General features: G+C 45.1%; 1 protein-coding gene across 5 annotated transcripts; it reads right to left on the bottom strand.

The window, feature by feature from the left end:
• Positions 1-1,115: 1,115 nt before the first annotated feature.
• On the bottom strand, positions 1,116-22,443 carry LOC110509421 (nuclear factor related to kappa-B-binding protein). 5 transcript variants are annotated; one of them, XR_005040432.1, is made up of 26 exons: positions 22,363-22,443; positions 21,836-21,980; positions 21,465-21,666; positions 21,240-21,367; positions 20,739-20,910; positions 20,506-20,610; positions 19,966-20,039; positions 19,752-19,836; positions 18,438-18,630; positions 11,777-11,888; positions 11,243-11,369; positions 11,058-11,135; positions 10,867-10,946; positions 10,721-10,767; positions 10,529-10,592; positions 10,234-10,408; positions 10,037-10,143; positions 9,832-9,955; positions 9,639-9,718; positions 6,547-6,737; positions 6,193-6,445; positions 5,738-5,947; positions 4,857-5,567; positions 3,538-3,644; positions 2,367-2,531; positions 1,116-2,206 (listed from the first exon to the last, which is right to left on the bottom strand). XR_005040432.1 is itself a non-coding variant. In XM_036967831.1 (26 exons), exons 2-26 carry the CDS (start codon positions 21,959-21,961, stop codon positions 2,069-2,071), a joined length of 3,825 nt encoding a protein of 1,274 aa, XP_036823726.1. In that variant the 5' UTR covers positions 21,962-21,980; positions 22,363-22,443; the 3' UTR covers positions 1,116-2,068. The 5 variants fall into 5 exon arrangements, 4 of the variants coding, with proteins under 4 accessions (XP_036823726.1, XP_036823729.1, XP_036823728.1 ...); XM_036967831.1 differs by having other exon boundaries at positions 2,367-2,502; XM_036967834.1 differs by having other exon boundaries at positions 2,367-2,502; positions 6,547-6,734.
• Between the last annotated feature and the right edge of the window lie 56 nt (positions 22,444-22,499).

Raw genomic sequence — 22,499 nt, 5'->3', positions numbered from 1 at the left:
GGTGGAAAAGGTAGGCCTACTCTGTCTGGGGTGGAAAAGGTAGGCCTACTCTGTCTGGGGTGGAAAAGGTAGGCCTACTCTGTCTGGGGTGGAAAAGGTAGGCCTACTCTGTCTGGGGTGGAAAGGTAGGCCTACTCTGTCTGGGGTGGAAAAGGTAGGCCTACTCTGTCTGGGGTGGAAAAGGTAGGCCTACTCTGTCTGGGGTGGAAAAGGTAGTCCTACTCTGTCTGGGGTGGAAAGTTAGGTCTACTCTGTCTGGGGTGGAAAAGGTAGGCCTACTCTGTCTGGGGTGGAAAAGGTAGGCCTACTCTGTCTGGGGTGGAAAGGTAGGCCTACTCTGTCTGGGGTGGAAAAGGTAGGCCTACTCTGTCTGGGGTGGAAAAGGTAGGCCTACTCTGTCTGGGGTGGAAAAGGTAGGCCTACTCTGTCTGGGGTGGAAAGTTAGGTCTACTCTGTCTGGGGTGGAAAAGGTAGGCCTACTCTGTCTGGGGTGGAAAGTTAGGTCTACTCTGTCTGGGGTGGAAAAGGTAGGCCTACTCTGTCTGGGGTGGAAAAGGTAGGCCTACTCTGTCTGGGGTGGAAAAGGTAGGCCTACTCTGTCTGGGGTGGAAAGTTAGGTCTACTCTGTCTGGGGTGGAAAAGGTAGGCCTACTCTGTCTGGGGTGGAAAAGGTAGGCCTACTCTGTCTGGGGTGGAAAAGGTAGGCCTACTCTGTCTGGGGTGGAAAAGGTAGGCCTACTCTGTCTGGGGTGGAAAGGTAGGCCTACTCTGTCTGGGGTGGAAAGGTAGGTCTACTCTGTCTGGGGTGGAAAAGGTAGGCCTACTCTGTCTGGGGTGGAAAGTTAGGTCTACTCTGTCTGGGGTGGAAAAGGTAGGCCTACTCTGTCTGGGGTGGAAAAGGTAGGCCTACTCTGTCTGGGGTGGAAAGTTAGGTCTACTCTGTCTGGGGTGGAAAAGGTAGGCCTACTCTGTCTGGGGTGGAAAGTTAGGTCTACTCTGTCTGGGGTGGAAAAGGTAGGCCTACTCTGTCTGGGGTGGAAAAGGTAGGCCTACTCTGTCTGGGGTGGAAAAGGTAGGCCTACTCTGTCTGGGGTGGAAAGGTAGGCCTACTCTGTCTGGGGTGGAAAAGGTAGGCCTACTCTGTCTGGGGTGGAAAGGTAGGCCTACTCTGTCTGGGGTGGAAAGTTAGGCCTACTCTGTCTGGGGTGGAAAAGGTAGGCCTAACTTTTGAAAGTACCATGTTCAGATTCATAATGACATCTCAGATTTAATTATTTGCAAACAGGGCCAGTGTTGTTGCAAACAAGACACACTGATTTGACAGTAGAGAAATATGACAAGATGAACAGATAGGCCTCTCTCTCCGTCCCTTCGTTTGGTAATTTGTGCAGCATTAAAAAAATATTTGAATATGTAAAATTACGTAGAACTGCATGACATGATAATAGATTCATGCAATGCTTTTACTATAAAGGAGATCTTTCTACCACTACTCTGGTTCACATTGGTCTGCGAACCCACAACCTTCTAGCCTCAGCCATGTGCGCTCTCAAAAGTCATTTGTTGCCATGTAATGCTTACAGGACGAAGAACAGTTTGTAAAACTGCACATGTAAGGCTCTGTCCCAGAAGTGAGGCTAAACGCTAGACGTACTCTGCTATCCACTTAGGTTTATTATTATTGTGTGTTCAGGGAGGGTTTTTAGGTCAAATATATTTTGCTGAAGGGAGGGCCATACATTTTCATTTCAAAGTGGTCCAATTTTCTCCATGTAACCCTTATCATAAATAACGTTTACTCCCTAAATGCAGGCTATTTCAGTAGTGTTGCTGAAACTTAGCCTTGCACAGCAGACATGTCAGGTGAAACCACTGTCTATAAATGGTCTAGTGACATGCTGTCCTGGGATTTCTCCTATGTTCATCTGCTGCCAGATTACTCCTGTGTTCATCTCCAGACATCCGTCCTAAACATTGAGAGAGCAGAGTTGGGCTATGGCTCCTCAGCATCACCTGCCTCTGGAGCGGTGGCACTGCACAGAGCAGCAGCTGGCTTAGGGAATACGCGTCACTGGGCTGGTGGTGGCGGGTCCGGGGCCCGTTTGGGTGAGGGTGCGGTGGTGACTACGACAGTGGACATTGACTTGGGGGAGCCTGCTGCAGAGCGCTGCTGGAGCTGCTGGGCTGGCACCGTCTGGATCCGCACCTGGAGGAGACAGATACATCAGCCACTCCTACCAACTACTATACCTGATGGGTCAGGTGTTCCCCCATCATATGGTCAGGAACAATTCTTGTCCTGCAACAAAATGCAGTTTGTTTGGGAGCTGGGTGAGTAACGGATAACAGGTGAGCTGCTGACTGACCTGTGTGGCCTGTCCCTGCTGCTGCAGCTGCTGTAACTGTTGAGCTGTGACAAAGCTGACTGGCTTGTTCCCAGCTATCAGCTTGGTACCGGCAGGCATGGTGGTGAGGATGATGTTCCTGCCGAGACTGCTGATACTGCACCGACCATATACATACACAGTGAGCTACAAAAGTATTGGGACAGTGAAACATTTTTGTTTGTTTTGGCTCTACTCCAGCACTTCTGAAATGATCAAATGACTGAGGTTAAAGTGCAGACTGTCAGCTTTAATTTGAGGGTATTTTCATCCATATATCCAGAAATTACAGCACTTTTTGTACATAGTCCCCCCATGTTAGGGGACCAAAACACTTTTTGTACATAGTCCCCCCATGTTAGGGGACCAAAACACTTTTTGTACATAGTCCCCCCATGTTAGGGGACCAAAACACTTTTTGTACATAGTCCCCCCATGTTAGGGGACCAAAACACTCTTGTACATAGTCCCCCCGTGTTAGGGGACCAAAACACTTTTTGTACATAGTCCCCCCATGTTAGGGGACCAAAACACTTTTTGTACATAGTCCCCCCATGTTAGGGGACCAAAACACTTTTTGTACATAGTCCCCCCATGTTAGGGGACCAAAACACTTTTTGTACATAGTCCCCCCATGTTAGGGGACCAAAACACTTTTTGTACATAGTCCCCCCATGTTAGGGGACCAAAAGTCTTGGGACAAATTCACGCATCCTGAATGAATCGTGAATAACGATGAGTGAGAAAGTTAGAGGCATAAATATCATACCCCCCCAAAAATGCTAACCTCCCCTGTTATTGGTAATGGTGAGAGGTTAGCATGTGTTAGTAGTATTTGTGTGTCTAACTTTCCCACTCATCATTATACACAATTAATTCAGGACATCTGTAATCATGGCAGCATCCACATTAATGTAGACATGTTTACAAACATTTTCTATTCGTTTTGCTTCATAGGATGCTGCCTTTTGCATCGTATGATAATAAATAATAATTTAACAATTCGGGAATGATTTATGTATTTTTAAAGTTACATATCTTCAAAACTTGATTGCTGACAAGCAAAACATTTTGGGACTATGTCAACAATGGACTAAAAGATAGTTTTGGGGTAGAGTTTTCCTTTAAAGCTGAACTGAACATGAGGACTCACTTGGTACTGAGGTTTCCTTTCAGTATGGGCGTGGTCATCACACTCTTACTTTTCAGTGGTTGGCTGAGGACAGACAGAGGCACTGTGAACCGAGCTGGTAACTTCCCCTGGGGAAATAAAAGAGGGAGACAATCATTGGATGATCCTTTCAAAGGTGGGGTGGTGGGGGCTATAGAGAATGTGGCTATAGAGAATGTGGCTATAGAGAATGGGGCTATATAGAATGTGGCTATAGAGAATGTGGCTATATAGAATGGGGCTATATAGAATGTGGCTATAGAGAATGTGGCTATATAGAATGGGGCTATATAGAATGTGGCTATAGAGAATGTGGCTATAGAGAATGGGGCTATAGAGAATGGGGCTATAGAGAATGGGGCTATAGAGAATGTGGCTATAGAGAATGTGGCTATAGAGAATGGGGCTATATAGAATGTGGCTATAGAGAATGTGGCTATATAGAATGTGGCTATATAGAATGTGGCTATAGAGAATGTGGCTATAGAGAATGTGGCTATAGAGAATGTGGCTATATAGAATGTGGCTATAGAGAATGGGGCTATATAGAATGTGGCTATAGAGAATGTGGCTATAGAAAATGTGGCTATATAGAATGTGGCTATAGAGAATGTGGCTATAGAGAATGTGGCTGTAGAGAATGTGGCTATATAGAATGTGCCTATCGAGAATGTAGCTATAGAGAATGTGGCTATAGAGAATGTGGCTATAGAGAATGTGGCTATAGAGAATGTGGCTATAGAGAATGTGGCTGTAGAGAATGTGGCTATATAGAATGTGGCTATAGAGAATGTGGCTATATAGAATGTGGCTATAGAGAATGTGGCTATAGAGAATGTGGCTATATAGAATGTGGCTATATAGAATGTGGCTATAGAGCATGTGGCTATAGAGCATGTGGCTATAGAGCATGTGGCTATAGAGAATGTGGCTATATAGAATGGGGCTATTGAGAATGGGGCTATAGAGAATGTGGCTATAGAGAATGTGGCTATATAGAATGTGGCTATATAGAATGGGGCTATCGAGAATGGGGCTATCGAGAATGGGGCTATCGAGAATGTGGCTATCGAGAATGTGGCTATAGAGAATGTGGCTATAGAGAATGTGGCTATATAGAATGTGGCTATAGAGAATGTGGCTATAGAGAATGTCTTGAAAATAAGAGAGATCCCACGTTAGCCCTCCCAACAGAGGCAGAGAAGGTATCTGGATAAAGAGTTATTACACAACCATCCTGAATCCCACAGTAGATATAAGAGGGGAGTTAATGGTGATGTTGATGAAGCTGTGGGTCTTACTGGTTGTGTGGACACCACTGTGGCTGTGACGGGGACCTGGCGGACAGTAGCTGTGGCTGTTCCCAGAGTCAGGGAGCCTGAGGCAGAAGAGCCCACCGTCACCCCTTTAGCTCCGGCCAGTCCGCTGGTGGCTATGGTGACAGTGGCGGCTCCAGTGGAGACTGGTTTGCTGCCAGTGGTGGTTGTCATGGTGATGGTTTGGCCCTGTTTCTGTGGGATGACCCCGAGGCCGGGCATGATCCGTATGGTGGTGCCACTCTTCGAGTCAGACGAGGAGACGGTGGAGAAGGTTCTGGTCTTCTGCTCGGCCATAGTGACTGCTAGGGTGGGCATCAGGCGGATAGTGTCCCCTGCAGCCTTCAACAGGGTGGTGGTGCCAGCAGAGGCCTTGCTGGTCCGGACTTCACCCGAGGAGGAGGCTGGGCTGGAGGTGGAGTGGGGTGGGGCTACATGGAGAGTAGCAGATATGCTCTTGGTAGTGGCAGTGCCTAAGATGTCGGGGGTGAGTTTGACGGTGGTGAGAGGGGACTTAGTTAGGGTGGCCATCATGTCAGGAGTGATCCGCAGCACCGTCTGTCCTTTAGAGTCTGTGGTGATGGAGGAGGGGGGCAGGCGGAGCACATCCTTGCCCTGGATGCGAAGATTGGTAGTCGTTATTGGAAGACCCGGTCTACCTTGAGACTTTATGCCCAACTGGCCTGTGATAGCCACCTTTAGAGAGATAAATTACATGAGAATAAAACATACAGGAAATACTCTGACAAATAAAAAAACAACTCTCTTTCATGAACACATTACAGCGAAACTATAAATATCTGAAACCTTATTTACATGTAAATCCTTAAATGCCTCCTAATGAACTGTAATAACTTCCTGTTCACCTGTTTGATGATGTTCTGGCTGGTGACTCCCTGTCGGACAGCGGGGGAGGTAGGGTTGTGTGCTGGGCTGCCAGGGGATGCAGTCTGAGGTTTGAGTACAGTAACAGCAGTGGTCAGGCCTGACACTGACAGGGTTGTCTGCCCTCTGGATGCCTGCACCTGGATGGGGCTACCAGCAGACTGGGTCCTCAGTGGTAATGACACCACAGCCTGCTCAGTTACAGGGTGGAGAAAGGAGAAACACAACCCTTCAATTACATGCACCAGTGTATTACAGCAAAAAATGCCTTATCTGTGGTTCAAGACCATGTCTGATTAATACACTTAAATATGGTGCAAATTCCAGGTAAATGTTTTTAACTCTACTCAAAATCGATGTCACACTGAAGAGACTCAGCTCTCTTGATAGTAAACATTGCATTGTTTTGTGGGTAACAGAATGGTCAGTGATTAACCTGTGTGATGCCCTTGGTTCCCATGGTGACTGGCACTCTGATTTGATGAGGGGTTTGGTGCACCAGTGTGGCATGCTGTCCTCCTGCTGTCTGGGAAGAAACCACTCGTACCTGTGGGAGAGTGCCTGACTGGTGGCCCACTATCCTGGCTGTGTGTTGGGAGGTAGCTGGCTGAGAGACCTGGGGGCCAGACTGGCTGCTGGACAACAGGGTCCCCAGCTGGGGCATGGGGGGAGGAGACACCAATAGAACACTAAGGGTGAAGAGAGCAGTGGATTAGTACTATCATAACATAAACAAGTTCTATAATTGAGTCTGATAAGAGTTCATCCATGGTATCTGGGTTATACCGACCCAGGACTGGTCTTGACTGAATCTGGGATCCCAGCTTTGGTGGGGGTTGTGGCTACAGGGGCGAGGGGTGATTTGGGGGTTCCAGGCGTGCTGGTAGTGGGGGTGGTCGGAGTTGGGGACATGGGACCCCCCACATCACTTGCTTCCAGGCCTCCAGGGGTCTTACCACCCCCCTCCTTACTTCCAGACTTCTATAACACACAGGGTGCATAGTCACCATCAACACATACCACAACCATGACATACAGTTACAGCCAGTTATATTGGCACCATTGCAAATATAAAAACAGCTTCTACCTCGAACCAATCAGAATGTTAAATAGCCATTAATAGCCGGCCTCTGAGCAGTACTCTTCCCTGAACTTAGTGACTGTTACTAGCCGGATACCACCCGGTACTCTACCCTGCGCCTTAGAAAGTGCTGCCCTATGTACATAGTCATTAAACACTGGTCACTTTAATAATATTTTCACACCGTTCCACATACATTATTCTAGTGAAGGCTCATCCTATATAAATACTTCTGTACACACCTTTTCTATTCATATACTATCCATGTCTACAGTGCCTTCAGAAAGTATTCACACCCCTTTCCTTCATCAGGAGTACACATTTAAGTTGGATGGACTCACTCTGTGTGCAATAAGTATTTAACATAATTGTTTTAATGACTACCTCATCTCTGTACCCCACACGTGTATAATAATGTTTACATAGCTTTGCTTTATTCTTCTCATATGTGTATACTGTCTTCTATTCGACTGTATTTTAGTCTATGCCACTCTGACATTGCTCATCCCAATATTTATATATTCCTTAATTCTATTATTTTACTTTTAGATTTGTGTGTATTGTTGTGAATTGTTAGATATTACTGCACTGTTGGAGCTAGAAACACAAGCATTTAGCTTCACCCGCAACAACATCTGCTAAACATGTACGTGACCAATAAAATGTGATTTGATTTGCCATACAATTATCTGTACAGTCCCTCAATCGAGCAGTGAATTTCAAACACAGATTCAACAACAAAAACGAGGGAGGTTTTCCAATGCCTCGCAAAGAAAGGCACATATTGCTAGATGGGTAAAAAATAAAAAAACACAGTCATTGAATACTCCTTTGAGCATGGTGAAGTTATTAATTACATTTTGGATGGTGTATCAATACACCCAGTCACTACAAAGATACAAGTGTCCTTCCTAACTCAGTTGCCGGAGAGGAAGGAAACCGCTCAGGGATTTCACCATGAGGCCAATGGTGACTTTAAAACAGTGATAAGAGAAAATTGAGGATGGATCAACAACATTGTAGTTATTCCACTATACTAACCTAAATGACAGAGTTAAAAGAAGGAAGCTTGTACAGAATTAAAAATATTCCAAAACATGCATCATGTTTTTGTTTTTATATATATGTACCTTTATTTAACTAGGCAAGTCAATTAAGAACAAATTCTTATTTACAATGACGGCCTACATCAGCCAAACCAAGAGAACGCTGGGTCAATTGCGTACCGCCCTATGGGACTCCTAATCACAGCTGCTTGTGATACAACCTGGTTCAAACCAGGGTGTCTGTAATGACGCCTCTAGCCCTGAGATGCAGTGCCTTAGACCGCTGTGCCACTTAGGAACCCCAGTTGGGTAAAATGTATGGAGTAAAATGTACATGATTTTCTTTAGGAATGTAGTGAAGTAAAAGTTGTCAAAAATATAAATAGTAAAGTACAGATACCCCCAAAAAAACGAAAGTACTTTACACCACTGCAAATTTGTGCCCATGAATTTGTGCCCAAATTTGTGTGTATGGAACATTTCCGGGATATTTGATTTCAGGTCATGAAACATGGGACCAACACTTTACATGTTGCGTTTATATTTTTGTTCAGTATATTTGTGAAGAAATAGGGAATTATTTAAGAACAGTGCAAGGGTGCCAATATATTTTGTCGCAACTGTATGTTAGACAACAACAGAGCTCATTCCATAGTATCAGCCTATCATCAGGATTCTAGACAGAAATGACAAGTGTTTTAGCAAGACAAAGTTGCACATTCTCCAGTCTACATACAAGCTGAGAGGGTATGTCAGTGTACATGAGCTGAGAGGGTGTGTCAGTGTACATGAGCTGAGAGGGTATGTCAGTGTACATGAGCTGAGAGGGTATGTCAGTGTACATGAGCTGAGAGGGTATGTCAGTGTACATGAGCTGAGAGGGTATGTCAGTGTACATGAGCTGAGAGGGTATGTCAGTGTACAATAGCTGAGAGGGTGTGTCAGTGTACATGAGCTGAGAGGGTGTGTCAGTGTACATGAGCTGAGAGGGTGTGTCAGTGTACATGAGCTGAGAGGGTGTGTCAGTGTACATGAGCTGAGAGGGTGTGTCAGTGTACATGAGCTGAGAGGGTATGTCAGTGTACATGAGCTGAGAGGGTATGTCAGTGTACATGAGCTGAGAGGGTATGTCAGTGTACATGAGCTGAGAGGGTATGTTAGTGTACAATAGCTGAGAGGGTGTGTCAGTGTACATGAGCTGAGAGGGTGTGTCAGTGTACATGAGCTGAGAGGGTATGTCAGTGTACATGAGCTGAGAGGGTATGTCAGTGTACAATAGCTGAGAGGGTGTGTCAGTGTACATGAGCTGAGAGGGTGTGTCAGTGTACATGAGCTGAGAGGGTATGTCAGTGTACAATAGCTGAGAGGGTGTGTCAGTGTACATGAGCTGAGAGGGTATGTCAGTGTACATGAGCTGAGAGGGTATGTCAGTGTACATGAGCTGAGAGGGTATGTCAGTGTACATGAGCTGAGAGGGTGTGTCAGTGTACATGAGCTGAGAGGGTGTGTCAGTGTACATGAGCTGAGAGGGTATGTCAGTGTACATGAGCTGAGAGGGTATGTCAGTGTACATGAGCTGAGAGGGTATGTCAGTGTACAATAGCTGAGAGGGTGTGTCAGTGTACATGAGCTGAGAGGGTATGTCAGTGTACATGAGCTGAGAGGGTATGTCAGTGTACATGAGCTGAGAGGGTATAAAACCTCAATTTGTCAGAGGTACAGCAATTACAGCAGAGTAGAGGCAGTGGGACTCACAGGCTTAGACGCAGGTTTAGGTTTCTGCTGCAGAGCCTTTCTGGCCTTGGCAGCAGCAGCTTGAGCCTGGTGAATCCTCTCTAGATGAGGACAGAATTATTAGTTGTAACAATGTGCCTGTGGGCTACTGAGGAAAGAAATGTCAACCACATTCAGATCTTATCACTTTCCATTGGTAGAAAGTGCTGCTCACCAAACTCCTCCTGGCCGCGGTCGCGGTGCAGGTAGATCCACAGCTTGCGGCCGATGTCATACTTTACACAGGGGTCCTTCTCATAGTGCAGCCTGTCCAGAGCCCCACTCACAACCGTGTTCACCTGCAGGAAACATTACATGAGGTGCAGTGCTCAGTCACAGACAAACCGATAACAATAACCCAGTCGCCGTGAGGATCTAACCTGAGCACTGGTGACATCTGGTGCCAGGAATTGAGAGTCCTTGAGCAGCTCACAGATCTCAGCTCTGGTCCCCTCTCCGTTGGGCAGCCGAGCTGCTGCGTCCCGCACTGAGGGAGAGGAGCAGCAGAATAGTCCTATCTAACCTGTGGCTACTGCAACAACACCACATACTGATGGCAGGTGTATACATGTCTTACCCAAGGAGAGGATGGTGACATAAGCTGGGCGGTCGGAGCGCAGCAGAGTGTGTTCTCTGGCTTTGTTGAGAGACATCTCCTTGTCAAAGACCCCCTTAACAGGCCCCACCACAGACTCAAAGCCATGCATTCTGAAGGTGAAGGCTTTGTGTGGCTGGTCATACCGCTGCTGCTCCTGATGATCAAAACAAGAATATGGACGCATAATGATTACAGAGAACACTGTGTGATCGTTGTGAATAATACTCAATACAGAACAAACCCTAGACTAAAAAGGTAGAGACGTGACATGGACCTGCACTTGGAAAACATGCCTCTCGTCTCCTGTGCTGGGCCGCACCACGAAGTCAGTCCAACTGCTTAGTTACAGAGAGAACAGCAAACAGTAATTCAATCAAATCTAAATCCCACTATGGCAATAAACACATACACTACCCAAGTCATTCAGAGTAAGAGCATTTGTGAATTGAGTAAAGTGGAAACTTACACTCTAGGGGTGGGAGAAGTCATCTCTGTTAGTTCTTCACATTCTGTCTATAGAGGACATTGTTTTTGTATTCAAGTGCATTAGAGGGAACAGAAAACGACCATACTGACAGAGTAGTGAGATATGGAAATGTGTACTTGCAATACCTTGACCACAACCAAGTCCTTGGAGTCGACCCACAGCTGACACAGAGCACTCAAATCCTTCTCTCCATCCTGACTGGGACCTTTGAGACACGAGATCGAGACAAACCTCTATGTCTCAAACTATAAATATTTTAACGTGCAATGTGACAGAATTTGGACAGCTCATCTGACTGACAAAAAGGAGATCTTACCAATCCATTTCCATCGCTGTGAGTTTTCCCTGAACGCAACATAGGGAGTGAAGCCACTGGGAAGAACCAACATACCGACTGAGTGAGAGAGAGGAAGACAATGAGCGAAGAAGAGAGAAGAAAGATGAGAGGATGATGATATTACTGCTTTAACGATGCAGAGAAGAGGATGTCTGCCTGGTCACCTTTAGTCTCCCCAGCCAGGAAGTGCAGGGCCGGCAGCACCATCTCTGACCAGCAGGAGGCCGAGGAGAACCAGGGGTTCAGGGAACTAGCTGGAGATGTCTGCCACTGTTGGACCTTCTCCTCCAACTAACAACAGGACATACATGATTCATTATATACTCTTAAAGTGTTACAACAGTTCCAATTCAAAGTAACAGTTCAGCTCATCACATCATCATCACTCAGTGGTCTTGTGGTTAGTGTCTGCCCTAAGTCATACCAAAGACAGTAAAAATGGGACCTGATGCAACTCTGCTTGGCACTCGGAAATAAGGAGATGGATTGGGGGTAGAAAGGCCCTGTGATAGACTAGCGTCCTGTCCAGGGGGTGTGCTTGTACATCAAGCTGCCTCATGCTACAGAAACAGGAAATAGGCTCCTGATCCTATGAGCCTTTCTGCCTCGCTTGTGCAAAGCTCCTTACTGATCACATACGCCACCATGTCGCCAAACCTACTAGCAACATACTTGTGATGGTATAACTGATTGAATACCATGGTGGTGCTGGCGAGGCCGTCTAGTTTTAGGATGTTCTCCAGCAGGTTGAAGAAGCTCACTGCGATCTCCTCCACCATGACAGGGCTGTTCTGCACCTCCTCCATCGGCCTGCAGAGAGAAAAGTATGGTGTGCAGTGTGCAACTGAATTCATGATAGCATCTAAATGTCCGGAGCACAAGAATATCAGTCAAGCTGTCATTTTGCTTCACTCATTGAATGTCATGTTAGAACATGTCTGTTCATACAACAGCATCAATCAATCAAATGTATATATTAAGCCCTTTTTTACATCAGCCGATGTCAAAGTGTTATACAGAAACCCAGCCTACAATCCCAAACAGCAAGCAATGCAGATGTAGAAAAACTCCTAGCCACTCTACTCTACCCTACTCTGCTGAGCTCTACCCTACTCTGCTGTGCTCTACCCTACTCTGCTGTGCTCTACCCTACTCTGCTGTACTCTACCCTACTCTGCTGTACTCTACCCTACTCTGCTGTACTCTACCCTACTCTGCTGTGCTCTACCCTACTCTGCTGTGCTCTACCCTACTCTGCTGAGCTCTACCCTACTCTGCTGAGCTCTACCCTACTCTGCTGAGCTCTACCCTACTCTGCTGAGCTCTACCCTACTCTGCTGAGGTCTACCCTACTCTGCTGAGGTCTACCCTACTCTGCTGAGGTCTACCCTACTCTGCTGAGGTCTAGCCTACTCTGCTGAGGTCTACCCTACTCTGCTGAGGTCTACCCTACTCTGCTGAGCTCTACCATACTCTGCTGAGCTCTACCCTACTCTGCTGTAGCATGCGATATTTCATTACTAACATGTCAGGTTAAAGTGCCATCTTTGTGGGATGAGAACATAAGACTTCGCAATGTTACCAGTGCCTGTAATCTGGTTTGGGTTGTTAATCAACCTACAAGGGTGTTTACAAACACTACAGGAACAAGATCATCCACGTGTCAATCACATTTTTACTAGTACAGTAAAACGTTGTTCTAAACCTGTATCTGTACCCATTGGATGCAGTGATGACAATATAGTGGCCATATCCAGGAAAGACAAAGTTCCGACAGCTGGGCCTAAAATAGTGTATAAGAGATCATACCATTTTTTTTGCTGTGACTCTTATGTGGATGATATAAAAAAAAAAATTTGTTGGTCTGATGTGAAAAGGAGCATCCAGACGCTGTACTTGATGAATTTATGAAACTTCTTCCTATTATTGATAAACATGCACCTATTAATAAACTGACTGTTAGAACTGTTAAGGCTCCATGGATTGATGAGGAATTGAAAAACTATGGCTGAAGCTGAAAGAGATGGGGCAAAGGGAGTGGCTAATAAGTCTGGCTGCACATCTGACTGGCTGATTTACTGCAAATTCAGAAATTACAGTTGAAGTCGGAAGTTTACATACACCTTAGCCAAATACATTTAAACTCAGTTTTTCACAATTCCTGACATTTAATCATATTAAAAAGTCCCTGTCTTGGGTCAGTTAGGACCACCACTTTATTTTAATAATGTGAAATGTCAGAATAATAGTAGAGAGAATAATTTATTTCAGCTTTTATTTCTTTCATCACATTCCCAGTGGGTCAGAAGTGTACATACACTCAATTAGTATTTGGCAGCATTACCTTAAAATTGACTTGGGTCAAACGTTTTGGGTAGCCTTCCACAAGCTTCCCACAATAAGTCGGGTGTATTTTGGCCCATTCCTCCTGACAGAGCTGGTGTAACTGAGGCAGGTTTGGTTTCCTTGCTCACACACGCTTTTTCAGTTCTGCCCACAAATTATCTATAGGATTGAGATCAGGGCTTTGTTATGGCCACTTCAATATCTGGACTTTGTTGTCCTTAAGCCATTTTGCCACAACTTTGGAAGTATGCTTGGGGTCATTGTCCATTTGGAAGACCTATTTGCTACCAAGCTTTAACTTCCTGACTGATGTCTTGAGATGATGCTTCAATATATCCACGTCATTTTCCTTTCTCATGAAGCCATCTATTTTGTGAAGTGCACCAGTCCCTCCTGCAGCAAAGCACCCCGACAACATGATGCTGCCACCCCCTTGCTTCATGGTTGGGATGGTGTTCTTCGGCTTGCAAGCCTCCCCCTTTTTCCTCCAAACAGAACGATGGTCATTATGGCCAAACAGTTCGATTTTTGTTTCATCAGACCACAGGACATTTCTCCAAAAAGTACGATCTTTGTTTCCATGTGCAGTTGCAAACCATAGTCTGGCTTTTTTATGGCAGTTTTGGAGCAGTGGCTTCTTCCTTGCTGAGCGGCCTTTCAGGTTGTCGATATAGGACTCATTTTACTGTGGATATAGATACTTTTGTACCTGTTTCCTCCAGCATCTTCACAAGGCAATTTGCTGTTGTTCTGGGATTGATTTGCACTTTTCGCACCAAAGTACATTAATCTCTAGGAGACAGAACGCGTCTCCTTCCTGAGTGGTATGACAGCTGCGTGGTCCCATGGTGTTTATACTTGCGTACTATTGTTTGTACAGATGAACGTGGTACCTTCAGGCATTTGGAAATTGCTCCCAAGGATGAACCAGACTTGTGGAGGTCTACAATATTTTTTCTGATTTCTTTTGATTTTCCCATGATATCAAGCAAAGAGGCACTGAGTTTGAAGGTAGGCCTTGAAATACATCCACAGGTACACCTCCAATTGACTCAAATGATGTAAATTAGCCTATCAGAAGCTTCTACAGCCATGACATCACTTTCTGGAATTTTCCAAGCTGTTTAAAGGCACAGTCAACTTAGTGTATGTAACCTTCTGACCCACTGGAATTGTGATACAGTGAATTATCGGTGAAATAATCTGTCTGTAAACAATTGTTGGAAAAATGACTTGTGTCATGCACAAAATAGATGTCCTAACAGACTTTCCAAAACTACAGTGTGTTAACAAGAAATGTGTGGAGTGGTTGAAAAACAAGTTTTAATGACTCCAACCTAAGTTTATGTAAACTTCCGACTTCAACTGTATGCACTAAAACCAAATTACTCAAGTGCCAAGTTCAGGAAGGTGATATCGACTGTCAGATGCCTTCTCTGCTTCCAACGTCACTAATGCGGTAGGAATATCGGTTTGGGAAGCGAGATGCGGAGTGAAATTCGTTGGGAGTGTTTGAGCAAATACAATGCTACTTCTCTGGTAACAAATTAACAACAGATTTTCAGTATGATTATAGAGAAGGGCACTCAACACGGCACTGACATAAATGACTGATGGTTGGACGAAAGAAATTGAGAAAAAGAAGATTGTGGGAGCTGTACTGTTAGAGATCAGTGCAGTCTTTGACTTTATTGAACATAACCTGTTCTTGAAAAAATGTGTGTGTTATGGATTTTTAACCTCTGCCATATCATGGATTCAGAGCTATCCATCTAATAGCACTCAGAGGTTTTTTTTTTACGGGAAGCTTCTCTAATGTCAAACCTGTGATGTACCGCAGGACAGCTCTCTAGGCCCTCTACTCTTTTCTATTTTTACCAATGACATGCCACTGGCATTAAACAAAGCATGTGTATCCATGTATGCTGATGATTCAACCATATACAGTTAAATGCCCCCCCTTTTCCACATTTTGTTACGTTACAGCCTTATTCTAAAATTGATTAAATACATTTTTTCACCAATACAACTACATACAATACCCCATAATGACAAAGCAAAAACAAGTTTTTAGAAATGTTTGCAAAATACCTTATTTACATAAGTATTTGGACCCTTTGCTATGAGACTCGAAATTGAGCTCAGGTGCATCCTGTTTCCATTGACAATCCTTGAGATGTTTCTACAACTTGATTGGAGTCCATCTGTGATAAATTCAACTGATTGGACATGATTTGGAAAAGCACACACAGTTGACAGTGTATGTCAAAGCAAAAAGCAAGCCATGAGGTCGAAGGAATTGTCCACAGAGCTCAGAGACAAGATTGTGTTGAGGCACAGATCTGGAGAAGGGTAGCAAAACATTTCTGCAGCATTGAAGGTCACCAAGAACACAGTGGCCTCCATATTTGCACGCCTTTTCTCCCCCCAATTTTATGGTATCTAATTGGTAGTTACAGTCTTGTCTCATCGCTGCAACTCTCATACGGACTCGGGAGAGGCGAAGGTCGAGAGCCCTGCCTCCTCCGAAACACAACCCAACCAAGTCGCACTGCTTCTTGACACAATGCCCACTTAACCCGGAAGTCAGCCACACCAATGTGTCGGAGGAAACATCATGCACCTGGTGACTGTGTCGGCGTGCACTGTGCCCGGCCCACCACAGGGGTTGCTAGTGCGCGATGGGACAAGGACATCCCTGCCAGCCAAACCCTCCACAAACCCAGACGGCGCTGGGCCAATTGTGTGCCGACCCATGGGTCTCGGTTGCGCCCGGTGGCGACAGAGCCTGGACTCAAACCCAGAATCTCTGGTGGCACAGCTAGCACTGCGATGCAGTGCCTTAGACCACTACGCCACTCGGGAGGCCGTGGCCTCCATCATTCTTAAATGGCAGAAATTTGGAACCACCAAGACTCTTCCTAGAGCTGGCTGACCGGACAAACTGAGCAATCGGGGGAGAAGGGCCTTGGTCAGGGAGGTGACCAAGAACCCAATGGTCACTCTGACAGAACTCCAGAGTTCTTCTGTGGTGATGGAAGAACCATCCAGAAGGACAACCATCTATGAAGCTCTCCACCAATCAGGCTTTTATGGTAAAGCAGCTAGACAGAAGCCACTCCTCAGTAAAAGGCATATGACAGCCCACTTGGAGTTTGCCAAAAGGCACCTAAAGGACTCTCAGACCATGAGAAACAAGATTCTCTGGTCTGATGAAACCAAGATTAAACTCTTTGGCCTGAATGCCAAGCATCACATCTAGAGGAAACCAGGTACCATACCTACATTGAAGCATGGTGGTGGCAGCATCATGCTGTGGGGATGTTTTTCAGCCACAGGAACTGGGAGACTAGTCAGGATCGAGGGAAAGAAGAACGGAGCAAAGTACAGAAAGATCCTTGATGAAAACCTGTTCCAGAGCGCCCAGGACCTCAGACTGGGGCGAAGGTTCACATTCCAACAGGACAATGACCCTAAGAACCCAGGCAACATAACGCAGAAGTGGCTTCGGGACACGTCTCTGAATGTCCTTGAGTCACCCAGCCAGAGCCTGGACTTGAACCGATCGAACATCTCTGGAGACCTGAAAATAGCTGTGCAGTGACACTCCCCATCCAACCTGACAGTGCTTGAGAGGATCTGCAGATAAGAATGGGAGAAACTCCCCAAATACAGGTGTGCCAAGCTTGTAGCGTCATACCCAAGAAAACTCAAGGCTGTAATGCTGTCAAAAGGTGCTTCAACAAAGTAATACATTTGCAAAAAAAATTTAAAAACCTGTTTTTGTCATTATAGGGTATTGCGTGTAGATTGATTAGGGGAAAAAAACATTTTGTCAATTTTAGTAGAAGGTTGTAACGTAACAAAATGTGGAAAAAGTCAAGGGGTCTGAATACTTTCCGAATGCACTGTACACATCAGCAACCACAGCTAAACCCTTAAAGAGTTGCAGTCTGTTTGGAATGGGTGACCAGTACTAAATTGGTCCTGAACATCTTTAAAACAAAGAGCATTGTATTTGGTTCAAATCATTCCCTATGTTCTATACCTCAGCTGAATCTGGTAATGAATGGTATGGCTGTTGATATTTCTTGTCCTCATAAGAAACATTAATTTGTTATATCTGGAGTATTTCTCCTGTTTTATCCTGTGTCTTGTGTGAATTTAGGTATGCTCCCTCTAATAAAAGGTATATTCTTTAAAAAGTATGTATGTCTATATAGGTATATGTATGCATGCGTGTATGGATATATATATATTTACCAAAAAAATATGGGGATTGGAAATGATGCAGACAATTACATTGGAAGCAATAATCTTTCAGCAATATTAAGCTGATCCTCCCTCTAAAAACGAAAAAAGTATGCTCCCTCTAATTCTCTTCCTCCCCTCCCTGAGGACCTGAGCCCTGGGACCATGCCTCAGGACTACCTGGCCTGATGACTTCTTGCTGTACCCAGTCCACCTGGTCGTGCTGCTGCTCCAGTTTCAACTGTTCTGCCTGTGGCTAGGGAACCCTGACCTGTTCACAGGACGTGCTACCTTGTCCCGGACCTGCTGTTTTCGACTCTCTCTCTCTACTACACCTGCTGTCTCTAACTCTGAATGCTCGGCTATGAAAAGCCAACTGACATTTGAGGTGCTGACCTGTTTCACCCTCTACAACCACTGTTATTATTATTATTTGACCCTGCTGGTCATCTATGAACGTTTGAACATCTTGGCCATGTTCTGTTATAATCTCAACCCGGCACAGCCAGAAGAGGACTGGCCACCCCTGGTTTCTTCCTAGGTTCCTGCCTTTCTAGGGAGTTTTTCCTAGCCACTGTGCTTCTACATCTACATTGCTTGCTTTTTAGGGTTTAGTCTGGGTTTCTGCTAACCCTAGAGGGGTTGGTTGTTTAGCAACAAAACCTACGCACGCTTAACTATGTGGCAAAACAGATGGTGTTGGCTTAGATTGTTGACAACATGTAAACTATATTTCTAATGAATCAAATCAAATTGACTCACTCTTCCTTGACACTGGGCAGTGGAGTGACTGGGGTCTCAGGCAGAGCAGCTGTGATGTTAACTGATGGAGCTGGGGCTTCTAAAGGCATCAGAGCCTCACAGGGATCCTCAGACTCCACTTTAATTGTCCTCATCTTCTTCTTTCTCCTCTCCTCCCTCATCTTCCTCTTGGGCAGAGCCAGGTCAAACAGTGCTAGATCATAGAAGATACTAGTTAAGAATGTTTCTACACTAGTTGTGCCTTACATCATTCAGAGGATCTAATTGAATCTAGCTACATACACTACTAACCAAAAGTATGTGGACACCCTTTGAAATTAGTGTATTCGGCTATTTCAGCCACACCTGTTGCTGACAGGTGTAAAATATCGAGCACACAGCCATAGACAAACATTTAGCAGTAGAATGGCCTGTATTGAAGATTTCAGTGACTTTCAATGTGGCACCGCCATAGGATGTCACCTTTCCAACAAGTCAGTTCATCAAATGTCTGCCCTGCTAGAGCTGCCCAGGTCAACTGTAAGTGCTGTTATTGTGAAGTGGAAACATCTAGGAGCAACAACGGCTCAGCCGCAAAGTGGTAGGCCACACAAGCTTACAGAGCGGGACCGCCGAGTGCTGAAGGGCATAGCGCCCAAAAACTGTCTGTCCTCAGTTGCAACACTCACTACCGAGTTCCAAACTGCCTCTGGAAGAAACATCAGCAAAATAACTGTTCATCGGGAGCTTCATGAAACAGGTTTCCAAGGCCAAGTAGCCGTAAAAGTCGTCTGGAGCAGTGGAAATTCTGAAAAATCTTAACGTTATAGCATACAATGATTCTAGACGATTCTGTGCTTCCAAATTTGTGGCAACAGTTTGGGGAAGGCCCTTTCTTCTTTCAGCATGACAATGCCCCCATGCACAAAGAGCGGTCCATACAAAAATAGTTTCTCAATATCGGTGTGGAAGAACTTGACAGGCCTGCACAGAGCCCTGACCTCAAATCCATCGAACAACTTTGGGATGAATTGGAACACCGACTGCGAGCCAGACCTAATCGCCCAACATCAGTGCCCGACCTCACTAAATGCTCCTGTGGCTGAATGGAAGCAAGTCCCGCAGCAATGTTCCAACGTCAAGCAGAAAGCCTTCCCAGAAGGGTGGAGGCTGTTTTGCAGCAAAAGGGGGGACCAACTCCATTAATGCCCATGATTTTGGAATGAGATGTTTGACGAGCAATTGTCCACACACTTTTGGCCAAGTAGAGCATGATTCATTTGTCTTTATGATTATGATTTTGGTGTTTTGGTTATAGACTTGACTTGTACTCACTCATCATGGAGCCTTTACGACCTATGTTCACTCTAGACATCATGTCACCCAGACGGATGTCAGAAGTCATTAAGTCTGGATGATCCTGTGCAAATAAGAATGACTAGGATTAGGATACAAGTAAATGTTGTACAAGATGATATTAGGTAGATAAACAGTGGATAGCAGAATTCTCTGCTGTTTTTGTGAATGGAGAAGCAAAGAAGAAACTAACCGGTTGTCGTCTCCTCTTCTCTCTATGTCTCCGTAGCATGGCTCTCATGTCCTTCTCTCCCAGTTCTTGCTTATCTGTGTAAGCAGGCACCACATATCTTTAATCACTACATCTGCAGAGTCTTTATGTACATTACAGCAGTAGGGCTGGGGATTGCCAGGGACCTCACGATACAATATTATCACGATACTTAGGTGCCGATACGATATGTATTGCGATTCGATGTTCAAAACATATTGTTCACTATATAGTCTGCTGCAGCGAGGCAGAGAGTTTTGATCAGTCATGGAAATACAAGTGCTGAAAACATGTTGGCTCACTATTTTAGAAAGATGGAGAAAAAGCTATAGGACGAAAAATACCGGAGTTTTGGCGCAGTTACAGCTAACTGACTAGCGCAAGATAGTGCTATCTAGCAAAATCGATACTTGGAAGTCAAAGTATCAATTTAATATCGCCCAAAACAATATTGCGATATGTAACCATAAATGTTTTACCCCAATCATTATACAGTAACTGTATAGATCTACTGTAACTGACCGGTGGTCTTCATGTCCTGGGTGGAGAGACTGGGCAAAACCCTGACAGAGACTGTGGGTGTTGGAGAGGAAGGAGATTGAGGTGTTGGCAGCCAAGAGGCTGTATCTGCAAATACAATGCAAAGGACAAGTATGTGACATCGAGAAAACATTGAAAGAGGAACTCTGACACTTATTCAATGCTGCTAAATGCAATTACATTTCAACATTCTAGGCGGATGAAAGCAGACTCACCATCATCGTCAGATGAGGCATTGCTGTCTCCACACTCAGTTTTAACTTCCCTCAGTATCCGGCACACTCTTCCTCTGACCCTCTGTTCCTGCACCTCACCATGGGTCTGGGTGGGATACTTTCTGTTCACCGCAATGTCAGGGCCACTGCGGACAGCCAACTCTAGCAGTTCCTAAACACAAAGAAATGATATACGTGAACATACTGAGGAAGGCTTTTCACCTTGTGCTTGAGACTGAAGCTTGAAGATATGCATATGTAACCGATGTGAAATGGCTAGCTAGTAAGCGGTGGTGCGCGCTAATAGCGTTTCAATCGGTGACGTCACTCGCTCTGAGACCTTGAAGTAGTTGTTCCCCTTGCTCTGCAAGGGCCGTGGCTTTTGTGGCGCGATGGGTAACGATGCTTCATGGGTGACTGTTGTTGATGTGTGCAGAGGGTCCCTTGTTCAAGCCCAGGTAGGGGCGAGGAGAGGGACGGAAGCAATACTGTTACACATACCTTTCTAGAGACCAGGATCTGTTTAAGGAGTTTGTGGTAGTACTGCTGCAACGAGTTCAGCTGGCGTTTTTTCTGGGACTTGGCACACAGTTGTCTGTACTTAACCACTTCTGGATTGAAATGGCCATCTGGGGAGAGCACAGTGGTACATGATATCACTGATATGCCATAAACAGTCCAAAAACTCACTCAAAATCAAGCCGTTTGAGAGAGGCGGAATGTTACCTTGGAACAGTTTCTGTGCAAGGTGCAAGGGGTTTCCGAAGCAGAAGTTCTGTTTGTTGAAGAGTTTGCTGATGGTGCTGTCCTGCTCACAAGTGTTGTCTTCTTGAAAGTGTGGTAACAGTTGACGGAGATGCTGCCTCTGGTCATCTGTCAGTACTTCAGACCAGGTGCTTTCACTCAGCACAGAGAAGAATATTTCAGGCTGTTTGCCCAACAAAAACAAAAAATATATATAAACAGAACTGTAAATGCAACAATCGACATACAGTACACCTTTATATATACTGTCTATGCAGTGTACACAATGGATAAACAGCATATGATAAAGTTAACACAGAAATCACTGCAGTATGCTATTATTAGCTACTCACGTCCTCAAGCAGGTCTTCTGGAAGACTCACTTGACAGTTTCCCAACATGCACTCTTCAGTGATGCGCCCATCACTGCCCTCCCCTGAGTCTAGGGGGTCGGTCAGCATGTGATCAAGTGCATCCATTCTGATCTTCCTTCACAATCTGAAGAAAAAAAATGAATTGCATTGGTAGCTACAGTAACGTTCGCTATCTAACTAAAATCACGAGTCCATTTTCCTTGTTAGCTAGCTAGCTAACGTAAAATAGAACAGTTTAGGCTGCATTTCTACAGAAAACATTATCGACCTTGTTGGCTGGCTAACTAGATATTACATTATCATGCCAAGGATGAAATACAAACCAAAAACACATGTCAACGTGAGCTACTAGCTAAATTATGCTAGCCAGCTACCCAAGGCAAGATAACTAAACCAGGAAAAATACGATTCAATGAAGTATTCTGCGCCCTTTGGATATGATTATCTAGTTAGCAATGTGAGCTTAACCAATAGATAACTCGTTTAGCTAACAAAGACAAAATTACCTAGTTTACCAGAAAATAGAGCACACTGGACATCGGATAAAAAAACTGAGAGGGGAATCATAACAACGACGTACCAATACGGTTTCCGTCCCGTCCGCTAAGTCTACCGTGAGTACTTCCAATTTCCTCGATTCTGG

This window comes from Oncorhynchus mykiss, chromosome Y, assembly GCF_013265735.2.
Source record: "Oncorhynchus mykiss isolate Arlee chromosome Y, USDA_OmykA_1.1, whole genome shotgun sequence".
NCBI classification, from domain to species: domain Eukaryota; kingdom Metazoa; phylum Chordata; class Actinopteri; order Salmoniformes; family Salmonidae; genus Oncorhynchus; species Oncorhynchus mykiss.
The sequence above is the reverse complement of the archived record's forward strand: the minus strand, read 5'-3'. Positions and strand labels throughout refer to the sequence as shown.

Coding starts and splice junctions, on each gene's coding strand:
- LOC110509421 (XM_036967831.1), bottom strand. CDS start 21,961: ATGGATGCACTTGATCACATGCTGACCGACCCCCTAGACTCAGGGGAG. Junction 10,768..10,866: donor AGGACTTGGTTGTGGTCAAG/GTATTGCAAGTA, acceptor TGTCCTCTATAG/ACAGAATGTGAAGAACTAAC. Junction 5,568..5,737: donor GCCAGAACATCATCAAACAG/GTGAACAGGAAG, acceptor ATCTCTCTAAAG/GTGGCTATCACAGGCCAGTT.